The sequence below is a fragment of the Boleophthalmus pectinirostris genome, unplaced genomic scaffold (genome assembly GCF_026225935.1).
Source record: "Boleophthalmus pectinirostris isolate CB_2022bp ecotype Guang Dong unplaced genomic scaffold, ASM2622593v1 HiC_scaffold_4, whole genome shotgun sequence".
In the NCBI taxonomy this organism is placed as follows: Eukaryota; Metazoa; Chordata; class Actinopteri; order Gobiiformes; family Gobiidae; genus Boleophthalmus; species Boleophthalmus pectinirostris.
In genome coordinates this window covers 40,020,979-40,039,868 of record NW_026571353.1, presented here as the reverse complement: position 1 = coordinate 40,039,868, position 18,890 = coordinate 40,020,979, and the positions used below count along the sequence as shown (strand labels likewise).

Below are 18,890 nucleotides of genomic sequence, written 5' to 3'. Positions count from 1 at the left end.
AAGACGCTCGGCGAGGGGGCTAAAGCCGGCGCGGGGGCTAGCTGCAGCGCTACAAACATTAGTGCAAGTGTCACGCGGCGGCGGCGGCGGCTAAAACAACAATGCGTTTTGAAGTAGCATATTCGAGAGAAGCGTTAAGTATCCGCGCATCTGTTTAGCTTAGAAGACACAAAGCAGTTTTTTTTTCTTCTTTTTTTTTTCTCCAGATCAGTAAGAGTAGAGAGTAGCTGCGCGGCGCTCCGGGCTACATACCGCGCTAGCTAGCAGCTTTCCCGTTGATTTGTGCTGTAAACAATGTCATGTATAGGGGCCCTGAACGCGTCGCGGCTTCACGGTCCCGCGGGGGTGACATGTAAACAAAGATATGTACATTAGAGAGTGTGTTGACGTTACGGGCGCTTCGTTTATGCGTTGGAGCGGCGCCAGCGTGTAGCGCCGCGGGCTAACGCTAATGTGGAGTTAGCGCGAGTTAGCGGGTCGCGTCCAGGACTCACATTTCCTCACCGGGTACTAAAAATAATATCAAAATAATATCAAAATAAGGTGTTTTCCAGAATGTATACATCTATAAGCTGCTGTACATAATTCAGTATCAAGTGTGTTGTTAAAGGTGCATTGTGTAACTTTTCCTATGTTACTGCTTTGTCCAGAATGTTCCACAGTGCACAGCAAAAAGTGGAGTGTTAAAATTAACTCTCATAAAATCAATATGAACATTTTATATGAGTCCAATCTGTTCTAGAGTTAATTTAACATTTTTGGTTCCAAAGTTTAACCTGAAATCCAAAGTTGTATGAACGTTTTGAGAGTAAACAAAAAACACTTTGTAGAGTTATCCTGATTTAACTAAACAACACACAGAGGGGTTTTATTTTTACACTTTAATTGAGTTAATTTAAAATGAAATTATGAACAAAACTGGTTCAAACTGGTCTTCACTCACAGGAGTTTGAAGTGGTGGAGGGAGGAGACAAATTAACACCAAGAGAAGTTAAATTAACACTAAGGGATGTTGAATTAACTTCAGCCATATCAACTCTGGTAAATAGCCCCAACTCCCACTTAACTTTCAAATAGTGAAAATAACACGTTTTTGTGTTAAAAACAACATTGAAATATTTTACCCTGAAATTTTAACCCTCAAGTTTTTGCTGTGTTTTTGCTACAGAGAATTATGGTAACCAGGTCAAAACCAGGACTAAACCAGGTCTAAACCAGGTCAAAACCAGGTAAACCAGGTCTAAACCTAAACCAGGTCTACTAAACCAGGTCTAAACCAGGACTAAACCAGGTCTAAACCAGGTCTAAACCAGGACTAAACCAGGTCTAAACCAGGACTAAACCAGGACTAAACCAGGTCAAAACCAGGACTAAACCAGGTCTAAACCAGGACTAAACCAGGTCTAAACCAGGACTAAACCAGGACTAAACCAGGACTAAACCAGAACTAAACCAGGACAAACCCAGGACTAAACCAGGTTCTGATCCAGCTCCAGATCGTTCTAAACACATTCAGGAACATTTCTGTCCTGTGAACGGGATTTTTTTTTTTGTGTCGATACCTGTGAAAAATGATCTAGTTTCAAGTTTTAAGCTGCACTCTGTAACTTTCTGGTTGTCATCACCTGCTTGTTTCTATGGAGATGTTACTGCACTGCCTGGAATGTTCCACAGTATGACATTAAACAGCTCTACTTTACATTTATTCAATTACACAGCAAAAAACAAAATCTCGTCAAGTTAAGACGACTTGAATTAAGAAAGTTTTATCATAATTTGAGTAAATTTCACTTCACAAGTCAAATTATCTGCCAAAGGAACAAGACTTTTTGTACTTAATATATGAAAACACATCTTGCTTCACTTAAAATAAGAAAAACAAAATCTAAATTTGACTTTTCAAGCTGAATCGACTCAGATAAAGTCAAACATTTTTAATTTAAGTCATTTTAATTTAACAAGATATTGATTTTTATTCAGTGTACAGGTGGGTTTTTTTTTAGCTCAAAAATACCTAGAAAAACATGAAACTAGTCATTCTAACTGTGAGCGGGGGTCGCCTCTCCACAGATCTGACCTGTAACTTGGTCTGGTTTGGTTTTCCTGGACATAGAAAGGTTTAATGCCGTACTGCGGAACATTCTAGACAAAGCAATAAAGGAGAAAATGTAGAAAAGTGTTTGATGGACCCCATTTTTAAGCATAGATACATCAGATTTTGTGATCATGTGTGTTGTTGACGAACTGTGTGTGTGTGTGTGTGTGTGTGTGTGTGTGTATGTGTGTCTGTGTGTGTATGTGTGTGTGTGTGTGTGTGTGTGTGTGTGTGTGTGTGTGTGTCTGTGTGTGTGTGTGTGTGTGTGTATGTGTGTGTGTGTGTGTGTCTGTGTGTGTGTCTGTGTGTGTGTGTGTGTGTGTGTGTGTGTATGTGTGTGTGTGTGTGTGTGTGTGTGTATGTGTGTATGTGTGTATGTGTGTATGTGTGTGTGTATGTGTATATATGTGTGTATGTGTGTATGTGTGTATGTGTGTGTGTATGTGTGTGTGTGTGTATGTGTGTGTGTGTGTATGTGTGTGTGTCTGTGTGTGTGTGTGTGTGTGTGTGTATGTGTGTATGTGTGTATGTGTGTGTATGTGTGTGTATGTATGTGTGTGTGTGTGTATGTGTGTGTGTATGTGTGTATGTGTGTATGTGTGTATGTGTGTGTGTGTGTATGTGTGTATGTGTGTATGTGTGTCATGTGTGTGTATGTGTGTGTATGTGTGTGTATGTGTATGTGTGTGTGTATATGTGTGTATATGTGTGTATGTGTGTATGTGTGTGTGTGTGTATGTGTGTGTGTGTGTGTGTGTATGTGTGTGTGTATGTGTGTGTGTGTAAAAGGAGCTGTTCACTTGAAAACTACAACCTCTCTCTCTCTCTCTCTCTCTTTCCCTCTTTCTCCCCTCTCTATTTTTCACTCTCTCTCTCCTCTTTCTTTAACTCTCTCCCTCTCTTTCTCTCTTCCCTGTTTTCCTCTCTCTCTGTCTCCACTCTTCCATGTTTTCTCTCTCTCCTCTCCCCCTCCTCTCATCTCTCTTCCCTTTTCTGTTTTCTCTCTTTCTTCTCTTTCTCACCTCTCTTTCCCCCTCTCCCCCTTTCTCCCTCCTCCCTCTCTTCCCATCTGCTCTTTCTCTCTCTCCCTCTCCTCATCGCTCTCTCTCCATCTCCTCTCTTCCCAGTTTTCTCTCTCTCTTCACTATCGTGTTTTCTCTCTCCCCTGTTCTGTTTTTTCTCTCTCTCCTCTCCCCCTCCTCCCTCCACTCTCTCTCTCCCCCTCGCCTCTCTCTTTCCTGTTTGGTTTTCTCTCTCTCTCCCTTCGTCTCTCTCTCTCTCTCTTCCCTCTCTCCTCATCTCTCTCCCCTGTTCTGTTTTCTCTCTCTTCCCTGTTCTGTTTTCTCTCTCTTCCCTGTTTTATTTTTTCTCTCTCTCTCTCTCCCCCTCGTTCTGTTTTCTCTCTCCATCCTCTCTCGTCTCTCTACCCTCATCTCCCTCTCCCCCTCCTCTCGTCTCTCTTCCCTCTGTTTTTTCTCTCTCTCCTCTCTTTCTCTCTCCCCCTCCTCTTATCTCTCTTCCCCCTCTCCGCATCTCTCTCCCCTGTTCTGTTTTCTCTCTCTCCCTCCTCTCTCCTTTTTCTCTCCTCTCTCTCTCTCTCTCTCTCTCTCTCTCTTTCTTCCCTGTTCTGTTTTCTCTCTCTCCCCTTGTTCTGTTTTCTCCCTCCATCTCTCTCTCCTCTCCCTCGTCTCTCTTCCCTCTGTTTTCTCTCTCCCTCCCCCTCCACCCTCGTCTCTCTCTCTCCCTCGTCTCTCGTCTCTCTCTCCCCTGTTCTGTTTTCTCCCTGCATCCTCTCTCCTCTCTCTCTTCCCTCCTCTCTATTTCTCCCCCTCTTCCCTCTGTTTTCTCTCCCTCCTCTCTCTTTCCAGCTCCTCCCTCCTCTCTCTCTCTTCCCTGTTCTGATTTCTCTCTCCCCCTCGTTCTGTTTTCTCTCTCCATCCGCTCTCTTCTCTCTCCCTCTTTCTTCCCTGTTCTGTTTTCTCCCTCTCCCTCTCATCTCTCTCTCCCCCTCCTCCCTCGTCTCTCTCTCTTCCTTGTTCTGCTTTCTCTCTCCATCCGCTCTCTTCTCTCTCTCCTCCCTCATCTCCCTCTCTCTCTCTTCCCTGTTCTGATTTCTCTCTCCCTCCTCTTTCCCTCCTCCTCCGTCTCTCCCTCCTCCCTCGTCTCTCTCTCTCCCCCTCCTCTCTCTCTTCCCTGTTCTGTTTTCTCTCTCCCCCTCCTCCCTCGTTGTTCTGTTTTTTCTCTCTCTCTCTCTCTCTCTCTCCCCTGTTCTGTTTCTCTCTCCCTCTCTCTCTCCCTCGTCTCTCTCTCTCTCTCTCTCCCCCTCCTCCCTCGTCTCTCTCTCTCCCTCTGTTCTGTTTTCTCTCTCCCTCCTCTTTCACTCCTCCCTCGTCTCTCCTCCCTTGTCTCTCTCTCTCTCTTCCCTCGTCTCTCCTCCCTCGTCTCTCCTCCCTCGTCTCTCTCCCTCGTCTCTCTCCCTCGTCTCTCTCTCTCTCTCTCTCTCTCTCTCTCTCTCCCTCTCTCTCTCCTCGTCTCTCTCTCTCCCTCTCTCTCCTCCCTCTCTCCCTCTCTCTCCTCCTCCGTCTCTCCTCCCTCGTCTCTCCTCCCTCGTCTCTCTCCTCGTCTCTCCTCCCCTCTCTCCTCCTCGTCTCTCTCTCTCTCTCCTCTCTCTCTCTCTCTCTCTTCCCTCGTCTCTCCCCTGCTCTGTTTAGCCCGGGGCCACTCCTCCGCTGCAGCTGTGTCCATCCCTCGCTCTCTCTTTGGTGTTGGTTCCCCGAGGCGCTGAACGTGTGACCACAGGAACAGAAAGAACGACAGAACAAAACCAAAAGAGGAAAAAAATATAGATTTGAAACGCCGCTGCCACTGGCTCACATCTGCTCAGGACGGAGGGATGGACGGACGGAGAGAAAGACAGGACCCGGAGGAGGAGGGGAGAGAGAGGGGGAGTAGAAAGAAGAAAAGAGGAAAAGAGAAGTGGAGAGAGGAGAGATGGAGAGGAGAGGAGAAGAGAGGAGGGAGGAAAAGAGAGGGTGGAGAAAGAGAGGAGGGGAGGAGAGAAGAGAGGAGGACAGAGGTAGAGAGGAACGGAGAAGAGGAGAGAGGAGGAGAGAGGGAGTAAAAAGAAGAGAAAAGCAGAGAGAGGGGAAGAGAGAAGAGGAGAGGGGGAGAGAGGAGGAGAGGAGAAAGGTGGATAGAGAAGGAGAGAGGGAAGGAGAGAGGAGGCGAGAAGGACTAAAAAGAAGAGGGGAAGAGAGAAGAAAAGAGAGGAGAGGAGGGGAGAGGAGAAGAGAAGGAGCCAGGAGAGAAAATGAGGAGAAAGGGGGAGAGAGGAAAGAAAAAGAGGAGAGAAGGAGTAAAAAGAAGAAAGAAAGAAGGAGGGAAGAGAGGAGAGGAGAAAGGTGGATAGAGAAGGAGAGAGGAAAGGAGAGAGGAGGCGAGAAGGACTAAAAAGAAGAGGGGAAGAGAGAAGAAAAGAGAGGAGAGGAGGGGAGAGGAGAAGAGAAGGAGCCAGGAGAGAAAATGAGGAGAAAGGGGGGGAGAGGAAAGAAAAAGAGGAGAGAAGGAGTAAAAAGAAGAAAGAAAGAAGGAGGGAAGAGAGGAGAGGAGAAAGGTGGATAGAGAAGGAGAGAGGAAAGGAGAGAGGAGGTGAGAAGGACTAAAAAGAAGAGAGGAAGAAAGAGGGGAAGAGAGGAGAGAGGAGGAGAGGAGAAAGGTGGATAGAGAAGGAGAGAGGGAAGGAGAGAGGAGGCGAGAAGGACTAAAAAGAAGAGGGGAAGAAAGAGGGGAAGAGAGAAGAAAAGAGAGGAGAGGAGGGGAGAGGAGAAGAGAAGGAGCAAGGAGAGAAAATGAGGAGAAAGGGGGAGAGAGGAAAGAAAAAGAGGAGAGAAGGAGTAAAAAGAAGAAAGAAAGGAGAGGAAGAGGAGGAGGAGTAGAGAGCAGAGGAACAAACATGTGACCAAGAAACTCTGAACAAGTTTTCAACGCCACACACACACACACACACACACACACACACACACACACACACACACACACACACACACACACACACACACACACACACACACGGGTCTATTACATGGCACAGTGTGACTCTAGAGCTACACACAGGAACAACACACAACTATAATAAAATCTGAATCTGAACCCAAGTAGCAAGTAAGAATTAAGTAAGTACTAAGTAAGTAAAGTAAGTATTAAGTAAGTAACAAGTATTAAGTATTAAGTGAGTAACAAGTAACTAGTAAATAATAAGTAAGTAGTAAGTAAGCAATAAGTATTAAGTAAGCAGTAAGCAAGTAATAGTAAGTAATATGTAAGTAGTAAGTATTAAGTAAGTAATAAGTACTAAATAAGTAATAAGTAAGTAATAAGTATTAAGTAAGTATTAAGTAAGTAATAGTAAGTAATATGTTAGTAGTAAGTAAGTATTAAGTAATTAATAAGTAGTAAGTAAGTATTAAGTGAATGATGAGTAAGTATTAAGTAAGTAGTAAATAATAAGTATTAAGTAAGTAACAAGTAAATAGCGAGTAATAAGTATTAAGTAAGTATTCGTATCGTATCGTGGCCTGCGTATCGAGGTGCGTATCGTATCGTGGCGTATCTGGTGCGTATCGTATGCGAGTGTATCGTATATCGTATCGTATCGTGGCCTGCGTATCGAGGTGCCGTATCGTATCGTGGCCTGCGTATCGAGGTGCCGTATCGTATCGTGGCCTGCTGTGTATCGAGGTGCGTATCTGTGTATCGTGGCGTATCTGTGCGTATCGAGGTGCGTATCGTATCGTGGCCTGCGTATCGAGGTGCGTATCGTATCGGCATCTTCTTAACGATACCCAGCCCTAGCGTGAGCAGAACGTGAGAGTCGTTCGTCGGACCCCCCACGTCGGCGCCGCGTGGACGATGCTCAGATCAATGCGGCTGATTGGGATGCGCGGGACGGCGCGGCGATCGGGCAGACAGGCGGTGGCGGGCGGGGCGGCGCGGCGGGGGCAGAGGGGGCAGGGGGCAGAGGGGGAGGGGGGTTGAGGGTTGGGGGTTGGGGGTGCGATTCCCAGAGCAGAACAGATGTGGATGACAACCTGCTCCTTTACACCTGTACGGCCCCACGAACCCACTCACCTCCTGAATATTCATCACCCCAGAGGTTCGCTGTCGCCCATCAAACACTCCTCCCTCCATCTCTCTCTCTCCGTCACGCCATCCCTCCACCCCCCCTCTCCATCACTCCATCCCTCCATCCCCCTCCCACCGTCTCTCCACCTCCATCTACCTCTCTCCTCTCTTGTTGCTATCTTTATCTTTCTCTCTTCTCCCTTTCCTTTTCTTTTTCTTTCTCTCTCTCTTCTCTCCTCTCTCTTTTCATTCTCTTTCTCTCTCTCTCTTTTCATTCTCTTTCTCTCTCCCTCTTCCCTCTCTTTTCTTTCTCTCTCTCTCTCCCTCCTCCCTCTCTTTTCATTCTCTTTTCTCTCACTCGCTCCCTCCTCTCTCTTCCCTCCCTTATCATTTTCTTTCTCTCTCTGTCACTCTCTGTCTATCACTCCTCTCTTCCTCCTCTTTTCATTCTTTTTCTTTCTCTCTGTCACTCCCTCTACCTCATCTCTCTTTTTACTCTTTTTCTTTCTCTCTCTCTCTGTCACTCTTTCTTCTTCTCTCATCCCTCTCTTTTTCTTTGTCACTCTTCCCTTTTCTCTCTTTTAATTCTCTTTCTCTCTGTCGCTCACTCTCTCCTCTCTCTCTCTTCCCTCTCTTCCCATTCTCTTTTTCTTTATCTCTCTCTGTCACTCCTCTTTTCATTCTCTCTCTCTCTCTCTTTCGCCTTGGCACTCTCGCTCTCTCCCTCCTCTCTCTTCCCTCTCTTTTCATTCTCTTTCTCTCTCTGACCCGGTCACTCTCGCTATCTCTCTCTCTCTTCCCTCTCTTTTTGTTCTCTCTCTCTCTTGTTGAGTGTTCAAATGTTCTCTTCTCCTCTCTCTTCATCCCTTCATCTCTTTCCTTTCTCCCTTTATCGCTCTCTCTCCCTCCTCTCTCTTCCCTCTCTTTTCATTCTCTCTATTGCATGCTCTCGCTCTTCCCTCTCTTTCTTTCTTTTTCTTTCTTTCTTTCTCTCACTCTGTCACTCGCACACTCTCTCCCTCCTCTCTCTCTTCCCCTTTTCCCTTTCTTTATATTCTTTCTTTCTTTCTTTCTTTCCTCTCTCTTCCCATTCACTTTTTCTTTCTCTATGTCACTCCTCTCTCTTTCCTCTATTTCCATTCTCTTTTTCTCTATTGGGTCACTCTCTCTGTCCCTTCTCTCTCTTCCCTCTCTTTTTGTTCTCTTTCTCTCCCTCTCTCTCTCTCTCTTGTTGGGTCTTCACATGTTCTCTTCCTCCTCTCTCTTCATCCCTTCATCTCTTTCCTTTCTCCCTTTATCGCTCTCTCTCTCTTCTTAACTCTCTCTCTCTCTCTCTCTCTTCTTAACCTCTCTCTCTCTCTCTTCTTAACTCTCTCTCTCTCTCTCTCTTCTTAACTCTCTCTCTCTCTCTCTCTCTCTCTCTCTCTCTCTCTCTCTTCTTAACTCTCTCTCTCTCTCTCTCTCTCTCTTCTTAACCTCTCTCTCTCTCTCTCTCTCTCTTCTTAACTCTCTCTCTCTCTCTCTCTCTCTCTCTTCTTAACCTCTCTCTCTCTCTCTCTCTCTCTCTCTCTCTCTCTCTCTCTCTTCTCTCTCTCTCTCTCTTCTTAACCTCTCTCTCTCTCTCTCTCTCTCCTTCTTAACTCTCTCTCTCTCTCTCTCTCTCTCTCTCTTCTTAACCTCTCTCTCTCTCTCTCTCTCTCTCTCTCTCTCTCTCTCTCTCTCTCTCTCTCTCTCTCTCTCTCTCTCTCTCTCTCTCTCGTCACGGAAACCAAACCGGACCAAGTTCCAGGTCAGATCTGCGGAGAGGCGACCCCGCTCACACTCACAACGTCTTGTTTTTCTCTGTTATTTTTGAGCTGTAAAACCTGCACCTGTGACCGAATAAAAGTAAAAATAGAACCGTTTAAAGTCACACTGTGGAACTTTCCGGACAGAGCGGTGACATCAGTGACTTAAATAAAGCTCTGACCTCTCGTCTCTTCAGTAGAAATGAAGAACGATTCACCGCAGAAGTTTGGTGATTAAATTGTTCCGGTAGCAGCGAAGGGGAAGTGTTTGGGTTTTTTTTGGAAACTCTATAAGATCAGAAACACGACCACAGACCGCTAATGTGTGTGTGTGTGTGTGTGTGTGTGTGTGTATATGTGTGTGTGTGTGTGTGTGTGTGTGTGTATATGTATGTGTGTGTGTGTCTCTTCGCCCACAGTTTGGTCTGTCAGGCAATGAGTCTGTGGGCTGAAAACTGGAAACGTTCAGTAACATCTGGAGATCTGCGTGGTTTTTCGGAGCTCTGTGTTTAACCCGACTGCAAAAGGGAAGTGAAGGTGTGGAACATCTCACAAAATGTTTTATTCAAGATTTATTCAAACCAAAAAAACAAAACAAAACAAAAAAAATAGATCATGCCTAAAAGAGGTCTTGCTCTGGAAACTAGTGTGGTAGTACTCGAGACTGGTCCTGGTCTTTTTTTACGGTCTTGGTCTCGCCGCCACGGACTCGAGTGTATTTGGACTCGAGTGTATTTGGACTCGAGTGTATTTGGACTCGGTCTTGTCACAGACTTGAGGTGTGACATGGGGATGGGCATTCAATTTTCTTAATCAATCGTCGGGAGAATTAACGATACATTTTCGATTAATCATTAAGGATTTTATCTTAAAATCATAATTATTATTACTCTTAGGGCTGTCGCAATAACCACAAAAATGAATCACTGCGGCACTAAGAGGCCCACTGCGGTGAATGTTGGGCCACCGCGATCACCACATGTGGCCAACATGACCTGTGAGTCCTGCACGGGTCCATTTTTACAGACACGCACCTGCTCAGGCCCGTAAACATTCCACCCGTTACTGCCCGTGATAACCCAGGACTAACCCAGGACTAACCCAGGACTAACCCAGGACTAACCCAGGACTAACCCAGGACTAACCCAGGACTAACCCAAGACTAACCCAGGACTAACCCAAGACTAACCCAGGACTAACCCAGGACTAACCCAGGACTAACCCAGGACTAAGGTGCACACGCGTAGACTGTCGGGGGACCGCAGGCGAAAGGACCGTCGCAGAACTCTGCGCCGCACGGAGTTAAGTGCGGCCAATGCCCGATAGTGCTTTGCGAAAACCTGCTCCATGTGCTTGGGGTTCTCTCTCTCTTAAGTCCGCGGGTACCTGACCTGGTGCGGGACTCTGACCCGACCCGGTGCGGGACTCTGACCCGACCCGGTGCGGGACTCTGACCCGACCCGGTGCGGGACTCTGACCCGACCCGGTGCGGGACTCTGACCCGACCCGGTGGGACTCTGACCCGACCGGTGCGGGACTCTGACCCGACCCGGTGCGGGACTCTGACCCGACCCGGTGCGGGACTCTGACCCTGACCCGGTGTAGGACTCTGACCCGACCTGGTGTAGGACTCTGACCTGACCTGCCTCTGATAAAAACAGCTCTTTCCTTGTGTCGCTGATGTGGTTCAGCTTCTGTCGGACTAAAGAACACGACGACTCAGGTGAATATGAATGTGTTCTCTCTGTGACTGATGATGTTTTGAGATCAGACGTGTGCAGGTTTAGTGCAGCTCTTTATGCAGTAACAGAGACTGTGTTTACATGCACCATGATGAAACCTGTGATTGGACACTGATGTGACTGATGATCCTCAAACGAACTGACTCCAGTGTTTGTGTCAGACTCAGACTCGTCTCCTCATGATACACAGACACATACATTCAGTTTGTCCATTAAAAATGAACGTGATCGACAAAATTCTTAATGATCAATGATCGATTAGTCGACTGATCATGTCCATCCCTAGTTTGACGCTCGTGGAGTGTAATTATATTTCATTACAGCCGCTGCTATCGGGACTGTGCAGGGCTCCTCACTGCAGCCTGTGTGCTGGTTTATTATACATGTGTCAAAATAACTAAAATACAAATAAAATAAATGTTGGAAGTTACAAAGATGGTCTTGATTTGGTCTTGACGGGCTGTGGTCAGTCTTGTCTTGGTCTCAGCCTTTAAAAGTCTTGGTCTTGTCTCAGTCTCGACACTCAGAGGTCTTGGTCTTGTCTCAGTCTCGACACTCAGAGGTCTCGGTCTTGTCTCGGACTCGACCCTCAGAGGTCTCGGTCTTGTCTCGGACTCGACCCTCAGAGGTCTCGGTCTTGTCTCGGACTCGACCCTCAGAGGTCTCGGTCTTGTCTCGGACTCGACCTCAGAGGTCTCGGTCTTGTCTCAGTCTCGACCCTCAGAGGTCTTGGTCTTGTCTCAGACTCAAGCCTCAGAGGTCTCGGTCTTGTCTCAGTCTCGACCCTCAGAGGTCTCGGTCTTGTCTCGGTCTCGACCCTCAGAGGTCTCGGTCTTGTCTCGGTCTCGACCCTCAGAGGTCTCGGTCTTGTCTCGGTCTCGACCCTCAGAGGTCTCGGTCTTGTCTCGGTCTCGACCCTCAGAGGTCTCGGTCTTGTCTCGGTCTCGACCCTCAGAGGTCTCGGTCTTGTCTCGGACTCAAGCCTCAGAGGTCTCGGTCTTGTCTCGGACTCAAGCCTCAGAGGTCTCGGTCTTGTCTTGGACTCGACCCTCAGAGGTCTCGGTCTTGTCCTGGTCTCAGGGGCCTGTGGTCTCTGCCTGGTCTTGGTCTCGAATAGTTTGGTCTTGACAACAACACTCCGGGAAACACCTTAGTTGTTTTCTTACACACGAGTAGAACTTGTTAAAAAAAAAGTATAAAATTAAATAAGCCAAATTTGAACTACCAGAAAATGTTCACATTAAAGAAAAGCAAAACAGAAGTCATTTGATACAGATATAAACACGACTTGAGCAGCTGTTCTGACACTATTAGAAAAGCTGTGGTGAGTTTGTGGCCTGACAGCTGAACCGACACGGTTTGGCGCTGGTCTGTGCACTTCCTGTTCTGGTGAGCGGGAGGAGGAAGCGTGACTATATTTGTTCGTAGTTTCTGCAGATGTGCACGCAGAGCCGCTTCCTCTCACAAGTTTATTTTGTTCAGTAATCTCAGAACACAAGTTTGGCCTGTGAAATGTTTTACTCAAAGTGTAATGCCACAGAACACGCAGGTCACAAGATGAAAAGGAGCTTTTTCAGTTCCAATACTGAACCTCATATTAACCAATACCAGAGTAAGAACAGAAAATGACACTTACTTCCTCAAAACACAGTTCATTTATTACACAAGAGATCCAATTATATAACTTATTTATTCTTCAAAAACAGCTAAAGTTCAAACATTATGAGACCAAAATCAGCCTCTAAATACTCTTATAAAAGCCTAAAGGAGATACCAGCTGAACCGATATCATGGAACCAATACCTGATGTCGATATCGATATCAATACTCTCTGATATTAACAATTCCAAGTGTAGAAAATGGCAGAAAATGGCACTTATTTCCGCAAAAAGCAGTTCACTTATTACACAAGAGATCCAATTATGTAACTGTTATTTATCCTCCATATACAGCTGAAATTCCAACATTATGAGGTCAAAAACAGCCTCTAAATAGCCTTAAAATCGAATTAAATGCCCAAACAAGATACTGGCTGAACCGATACCCGATCCAGCCAATTGCAGTTAGAAAATGGCACTTATTTCCTTAAAACACAGTTCACTTATTACACAAAAGATCCAATTGTGTAACTTTTATTTATCCTTTAAATATGTCTGAAGTTCAACATTATGAGGTCAAAATCAGCCTCTAAATACTCATATAGGTCCAATTAAAGCCCAAATAAAATACTGGCTGAACCGATATCATAGAACCAATACCTGATATCGATACTCTCTGATATTAATGATTCCAGTGTAGAAAATGGCAGAAAATGGCACTGAACACAGTTCATTTATTACACAAGAGACCTAAATGTGTAACTTTTATTTATTCTTCAAATATGGTTAAAGTTTAAAAATTATGAGGCCAAAATCAACCTGTAAATAGTCTTAAAATCTAATTAAATGCCCAAACAAGATACTGGCTGAACCGATATCATGGAAACAATACCCGATCAAGCAATTTTTTAAAATGATCGGTGCCGATATTCGATACCAGTGTCGTACCGGTGCATCCCTTGTCACAAATAGTCACAAGTTCCTATTCTAAGTGCAACACTATATGCAGGTCACAAGTAAGAATGCACCATCCAGCTTTTACAGTCCCGATACCAAAATCAATACTCTTTGATATTAACTGATACCAGTGTAATGACACAAAATGACACTTACTTCCTTAAAACACAGTTCACTTATTACACAAGAGACTGTGTAACTGTTATTCATCCTTTAAATATGTCTGAGGTTCAAACATTATGAGGTCAAAATCAGCCTGTAAATAGTTTTATAGATCCAACTAAAAGCCCAAACAGAAACTGGCTGAACTGATATCCTGGAACATGAAGACGAAATGGACTGTAAATGTTGACTGGAACCATGAACTTGAACTCAAATGTGATTATTTTAAAGGTAATGTGATTTTTTGCAATGAGATATCTGTTTAATTAATATATGTACTGATGAATTTAATATGTCAATGGACCCAGGAAGACCAGCTGATGGCAACAAATGGGATCCATAGAAATAAACAAATAAATAAACAAATGGAACAGATACCCGATCCACCATTTTGTTTAGTATCGGTGCAGATATTCGATACCAGTGCTGTATCGGTGTGTCCCTCGTCACAAGTCACAACGCCAAGAGTTCTCTGGGTACTGTAAACTGAAGATTACTCAAGAGCCAGGAGCTGTCGACATTTGAGACGCTACAGGTTTTTTACACACATGTGGCAGCAAATGTGGCAGAAAACCTTCTAGAAGAAATACTTAAAGACTTTCCAGAGTTAACACAGCAGGAGAGACACTTTTGTCTCATTCTCTCTCTCTGTTAGACTAAAGAGGACAGACTCAGTGACCAAAACAATCAAGATACTGCACAGGACCATGAGAGGCAGGTATTTTCAGTGGTAGAAAATGTGAAAGTAAAAGTACAGTGACACAGCTGCAACAACAAGTACTACTGCTCAAAGTACAAGTTACTCGATCCTTTTGTCTGTAAATTCAGCAGCATTTTAGATCATGTAAAAGCTGAATGTTAAACTCTGCATATTCTCTGAGCTCTGTTCGATCAAAGCAGGCGACGAGGAAAAAAAAAAGACATGTTCTTACCTGGTCTGCTCCTGTCGGCCTCATCAGGGACACCCTGTCGTACTGCCTCCTCAGCAGAGCCCACAGAGCGTCCATACGACCCTGACAACAAACACAAAGTTAGGTTTTCGTTTTTAACAGATAAAAAGTACAAAATAAAATAAATGATAATAATAATAAAAATAATTTAACTAAACTCAAGTAAAAATACAAGTTATGATCCAGATTAATTATGTAATTTAGAAGAAAGAGACAAAACACAACTCCAGGTATATTTTTGAGGAGGTAAAAACATTCTAACATGACTTGATATGTAGTTGATGAGTATGATTATCTGAAAAACACTCATTTCTACAGTGTTTGTGGTGTTTGTAGTGTCGGTAGTGTTTATAGTGTATAGTGTTTAGTGTTCATTGTGTTTATAATGTTTATAGTGTTTATGTTTATAGTGTTTGTAGTGTTTAGTGTTTATTGTGTTTGTGGTGTTTGCAATGTTTATAGTGTTTCTGTAGTGTTTATAATGTTTATAGTGTTTCTGTAGTGTTTATAATGTTTATAGTGTTTCTGTAGTGTTTATAATGTTTATAGTGTTGCTAACGTTTATAATGTTTGTGGTGTTTGCAGTGTTAATAGTGTTTTTTGTTTTGTTTATAGTGTTTATAGTGTATGGTATTTAAAGTGTTTATATTAATAATGTTTATTATGTTCATAGTGTTTGTAGTGTTTATTGTGTTTACATTAATAATGTTCATAATGTTTATAGTGTTTTTGTTGTGTTTATGTTACTAGTGTTTATTGTGTTATATTTATGATGTTTATAATGTTTGTAGTGTTTATAATGTTTATTGTGTTTATAGTGTTCATATTGTTTGTAGTGTATGGTATTTATGATGTTTACAGTGTTTATAGTGTTTATAGTGATTGTTGTGTTTATAGAGTTTATGATGTTTATAGTATTTATAGTGTTTTTTTGTGTTTTTTGTTGTGTTTATAGTGTTCAGTGTTGGTAGTGTGTAGTATTTATGATGTTTACAATGTTTATAGTGTTTATAGGGCCTGAGTGTTTTGTCTGACCTTGATGGGCGTGTACCACTTGTTCTGGGCTGGTGTTTATAGTGTTTATAGTGTTTATAGTGTTTTTTCTGACCTTGATGGGCGTGTACCACTTGTTCTGGGGCTGGTGTTTATAGTGTTTATAGTGTTTTTAGTGTTTATAGTGTTTTTTTCTGACCTTGATGGGCGTGTACCACTTGTTCTGGGGCTGTGTTTATAGTGTTTATAGTGTTTATAGTGTTTATAGTGTTTATAGTGTTTTTTCTGACCTTGATGGGCGTGTACCACTTGTTCTGGGGCTGGTGGGCTGGAGCATGTCTGGGTTTGGGTTTCTGGATCATGGGTTCTTCCGCGTCCTCAGGGATGGAGATCTTGGCGTTTTTAGCCTTTTCCAGACGAGCCCCCTCCTCCGTCGAGCCCTTCTCTCCCCAACGCACCTATGACAAAAACAGGACCACATTAAAGACCTTGTACTGTTCATAAAAAGGGTTACCAAAACTTTCAGAGAGCAACAAGCAGGGATGTAACGATATCAAAATCTCTCAATATGAAATTTTACGATATTACGGTACGATATTTATTTCAATATTTTGTGGAGGCTGACAAAACTATGACTATGCAACTTTTATCTCATCATAATCCAACAAATTAAGATTTAAGATTAAGTGCTTAAAGGTTGTATGGAGGATTTTTTTGTTTGTTTTTTTTGTTTCAAATTGTCAGTGATAGATTATAGATGCAGTCGCCTTGTAATTATGATGACCAAAAAAAAGAGAATAAAAATTCATCAACTCTGGACGTGGTGGGGCTAAACATTTGCCAATAGATAACGACACTGCCTCGTTATCTGTGAGCTGACAGGCTGTCAATCAAACTCCCTACGTTTCTAGTGTAACTGACTTGCCTGCGCCGCCGGTACGTGGTTTACGTACGACTGTCACACAGTCCACAGACGCAAGACGCACAGACGCTGTTTACTCCACCAACGCAACAGTTCTTAGCGGCTTTTTTTGACCTATATCTTCCTCGCAGTTCGCACAAAGTTTGTTGCGATGGCGACAAGAATCCAGGAGCAGTTAGACGCAAAAGAAAGTCCGTTTTTGAGGTCGCTGAAAGAAGAAGACAAGGGGAAAAGCAGCGAAGCCAAACTAAGGTGATTCTTGAAGATTCATTCCAGCGATGGCGCGACTGAAGCAGACGAAGGGTCTAAAGACTGAACCACTGGTCCACAAATTACTCCTGGACAGGAAACTTCTGCTTATTATGAAAACGTACTTTATTTCCAAGAGCTGGACACAAACGTTTTTTTCAGGACACGAAAGTGATATCCTATGTCTGAAAACGTCATTTTCAAGGCAAAGAAAGAGTCCGCTTGCTGCTGCGTGTTGGTAGCTAGTTCATTCGCACTGAATCTCCGCGCAACCTTCTCTGCTCCCCTTTCCTGCTCCTGTCCCCGCTGCCCGATCCACTCTTCCCCTCCTCCTCACTTCTCCGGGCACGAATCTCCGCGCCCGCACCCGCTCCCTCTCTCTCTCTCTCTCCTCTCCCTGCTCCTCACTTCTCTCGAACGAAAATCCGCGCACCCCCTCCCCCTGCTCCTCACTTCTCCGTCTTGCCTAACCAACACTGTAGTTAGTTGTTTACAAGTCATGTGCAGCACCGGCTGTAAACAAACCTGTTTCTGGTGTAAGGAGGAGGAGGGAGGAGGTGTTTTCTACGTAGGAGCTGGTGGGGGGGGGGGGGGGTGTTTTATCTGTTGCTGCTCCATAACAATGAATTTAAGCAACAAAAAACCTTGTAATTCGATATATTGCAATGGTCCATGATAGTATTGTGAGCCTTTATTGATATGATATTACGATATTTTGGTTATTGTTACATCCTTAGTAACAACCGAAAAAAAAGTCCAAAACAAGGGACCTGAACCCTACAAAATAAAGCTCAAATAGAAGGAAGTAGTTAAGTGTTTTGAGTCTCAGTGAAACAACTCCACAGTGTGACATTAAACAGCTCCACAACATTTATTCAATTACAGGTGGTTTTAAAGCTCAAAATCTGACTGAGAGCGGGATCGCCTCTCCACAGATCTGACCTGTAACTTGGTCCAGATTCAGTCCTGGTTTAGTCCTGGTTTAGTCTTGTTTTAGTCCTATTTCAGTCCTGATTTAGTCTTCCTCATTTAGTCCTGGTTCAGTCCTGGTTTAGTCCTGGTTTAGTCTTGTTTTAGTCCTGGTTTAGTCCTGGTTCAGTCCTGGATTAGTCCTGGTTTAGTCCTGGTTTAGTCCTAGTTCACTCCTTATTCAGTCCTGATTTAGTCCTCCTAATTTAGTCCTGTTTTAGTCCGAGTTTCGTCCTGTTTAAGTCCTCCTGATTCAGTCCTGGTTCAGTCCTGGTTCAGTCCTGGTTCAGTCCTGGTTTAGTCCTGGTTCAGTCCTGGTTTCAGTCCTGGTTTAGTCCTGGTTTAGTCTTGGTTCAGTCCTGGTTTAGTTCTGGTTCAGTCCTGGTTTCAGTCCTGGTTTAGTCCTGGTTCAGTCCTGGTTTCAGTCCTGGTTTAGTCCTGGTTCAGTCCTGGTTTCAGTCCTGGTTTAGTCCTGGTTTAGTCCTGGTTTAGTCCTGGTTCAGTCCTGGTTCAGTCCTGGTTCAGTCCTGGTTTCAGTCCTGGTTCAGTCCTGGTTTAGTCCTGGTTCAGTCCTGGTTTAGTCCTGGTTTAGTCAGTCCTGGTTTAGTTTAGTCCTGGTTCAGTCAGTCCGTGGCGTGTTTCTTCTGCTCAGTAAATAAAGTCTATGAAGTTCTGACAGTCGAGTCGCGTCTGTGAATTCGTGTTCGTCCTGAAGAAAGCGAAACCGTTTCATTTCATTCCGTGATTGTAATTCTTGACGTCGTAACTTTTTAATTCATATTGTGACGGACGCTTCAGTTAAAATGATTTTAATCTGTGTGTGATTTATCTCGGACGCGGGCGAGTAACGGACAGAATGTTAACGGGTCCGGGCGGGTGCGAGTCTCCAAAACTGGACCCGTGCAGGACTCTGACTTGGTCTAGTTTGGTCTCCATGAAGATGGAAAGGTTTAATGCCATACTTTGGAACATTCCAGACAAATAAATAACATCTTCATGGAGAAAAGCGCTCGACGGACCCTCCGACACAAAAGTTACACGATGCGGCTTCCAGATCCGCCGCAGCCTGCACCAAACACGTGTCGTAATGTTGTTTGTTTAACCTTCCATATTAAATCGTCCTCCCTCCCTTCCTCCTCTCCACTCGTTTACCATCCAGTCCCACGTGTGCTCGTCTTTTCACTCAATCCTTTACATCTGCTGCCTCCCTCCCCGCAAACACATGTACCTTTGTGTATCCGAGCGACTAATTAGCGCCACATTGCCGCTGTAGGTTAAAGCGTGACATCCTCGCCGCTTTTCAAACCTGTTCCTGATGAATAAAAGATCGTTTGTCGCGCGCGCG

General features: G+C 44.3%; 1 protein-coding gene across 2 annotated transcripts in view; it reads right to left on the bottom strand.

Annotated features, from left to right (window-relative positions):
• Positions 1-18,890, bottom strand: part of antxr2a (ANTXR cell adhesion molecule 2a) — a 238,778-nt gene that overhangs the window by 76,429 nt on the left and 143,459 nt on the right. For both annotated transcript variants that reach the window (XM_055161292.1, XM_055161293.1), the window contains 2 exons: positions 15,696-15,863; positions 14,395-14,475 (listed from right to left, as the gene is read on the bottom strand). In XM_055161292.1, the coding sequence (XP_055017267.1) occupies positions 14,395-14,475; positions 15,696-15,863 (249 nt within the window). The remainder of the gene's footprint in view (positions 1-14,394; positions 14,476-15,695; positions 15,864-18,890) is intronic.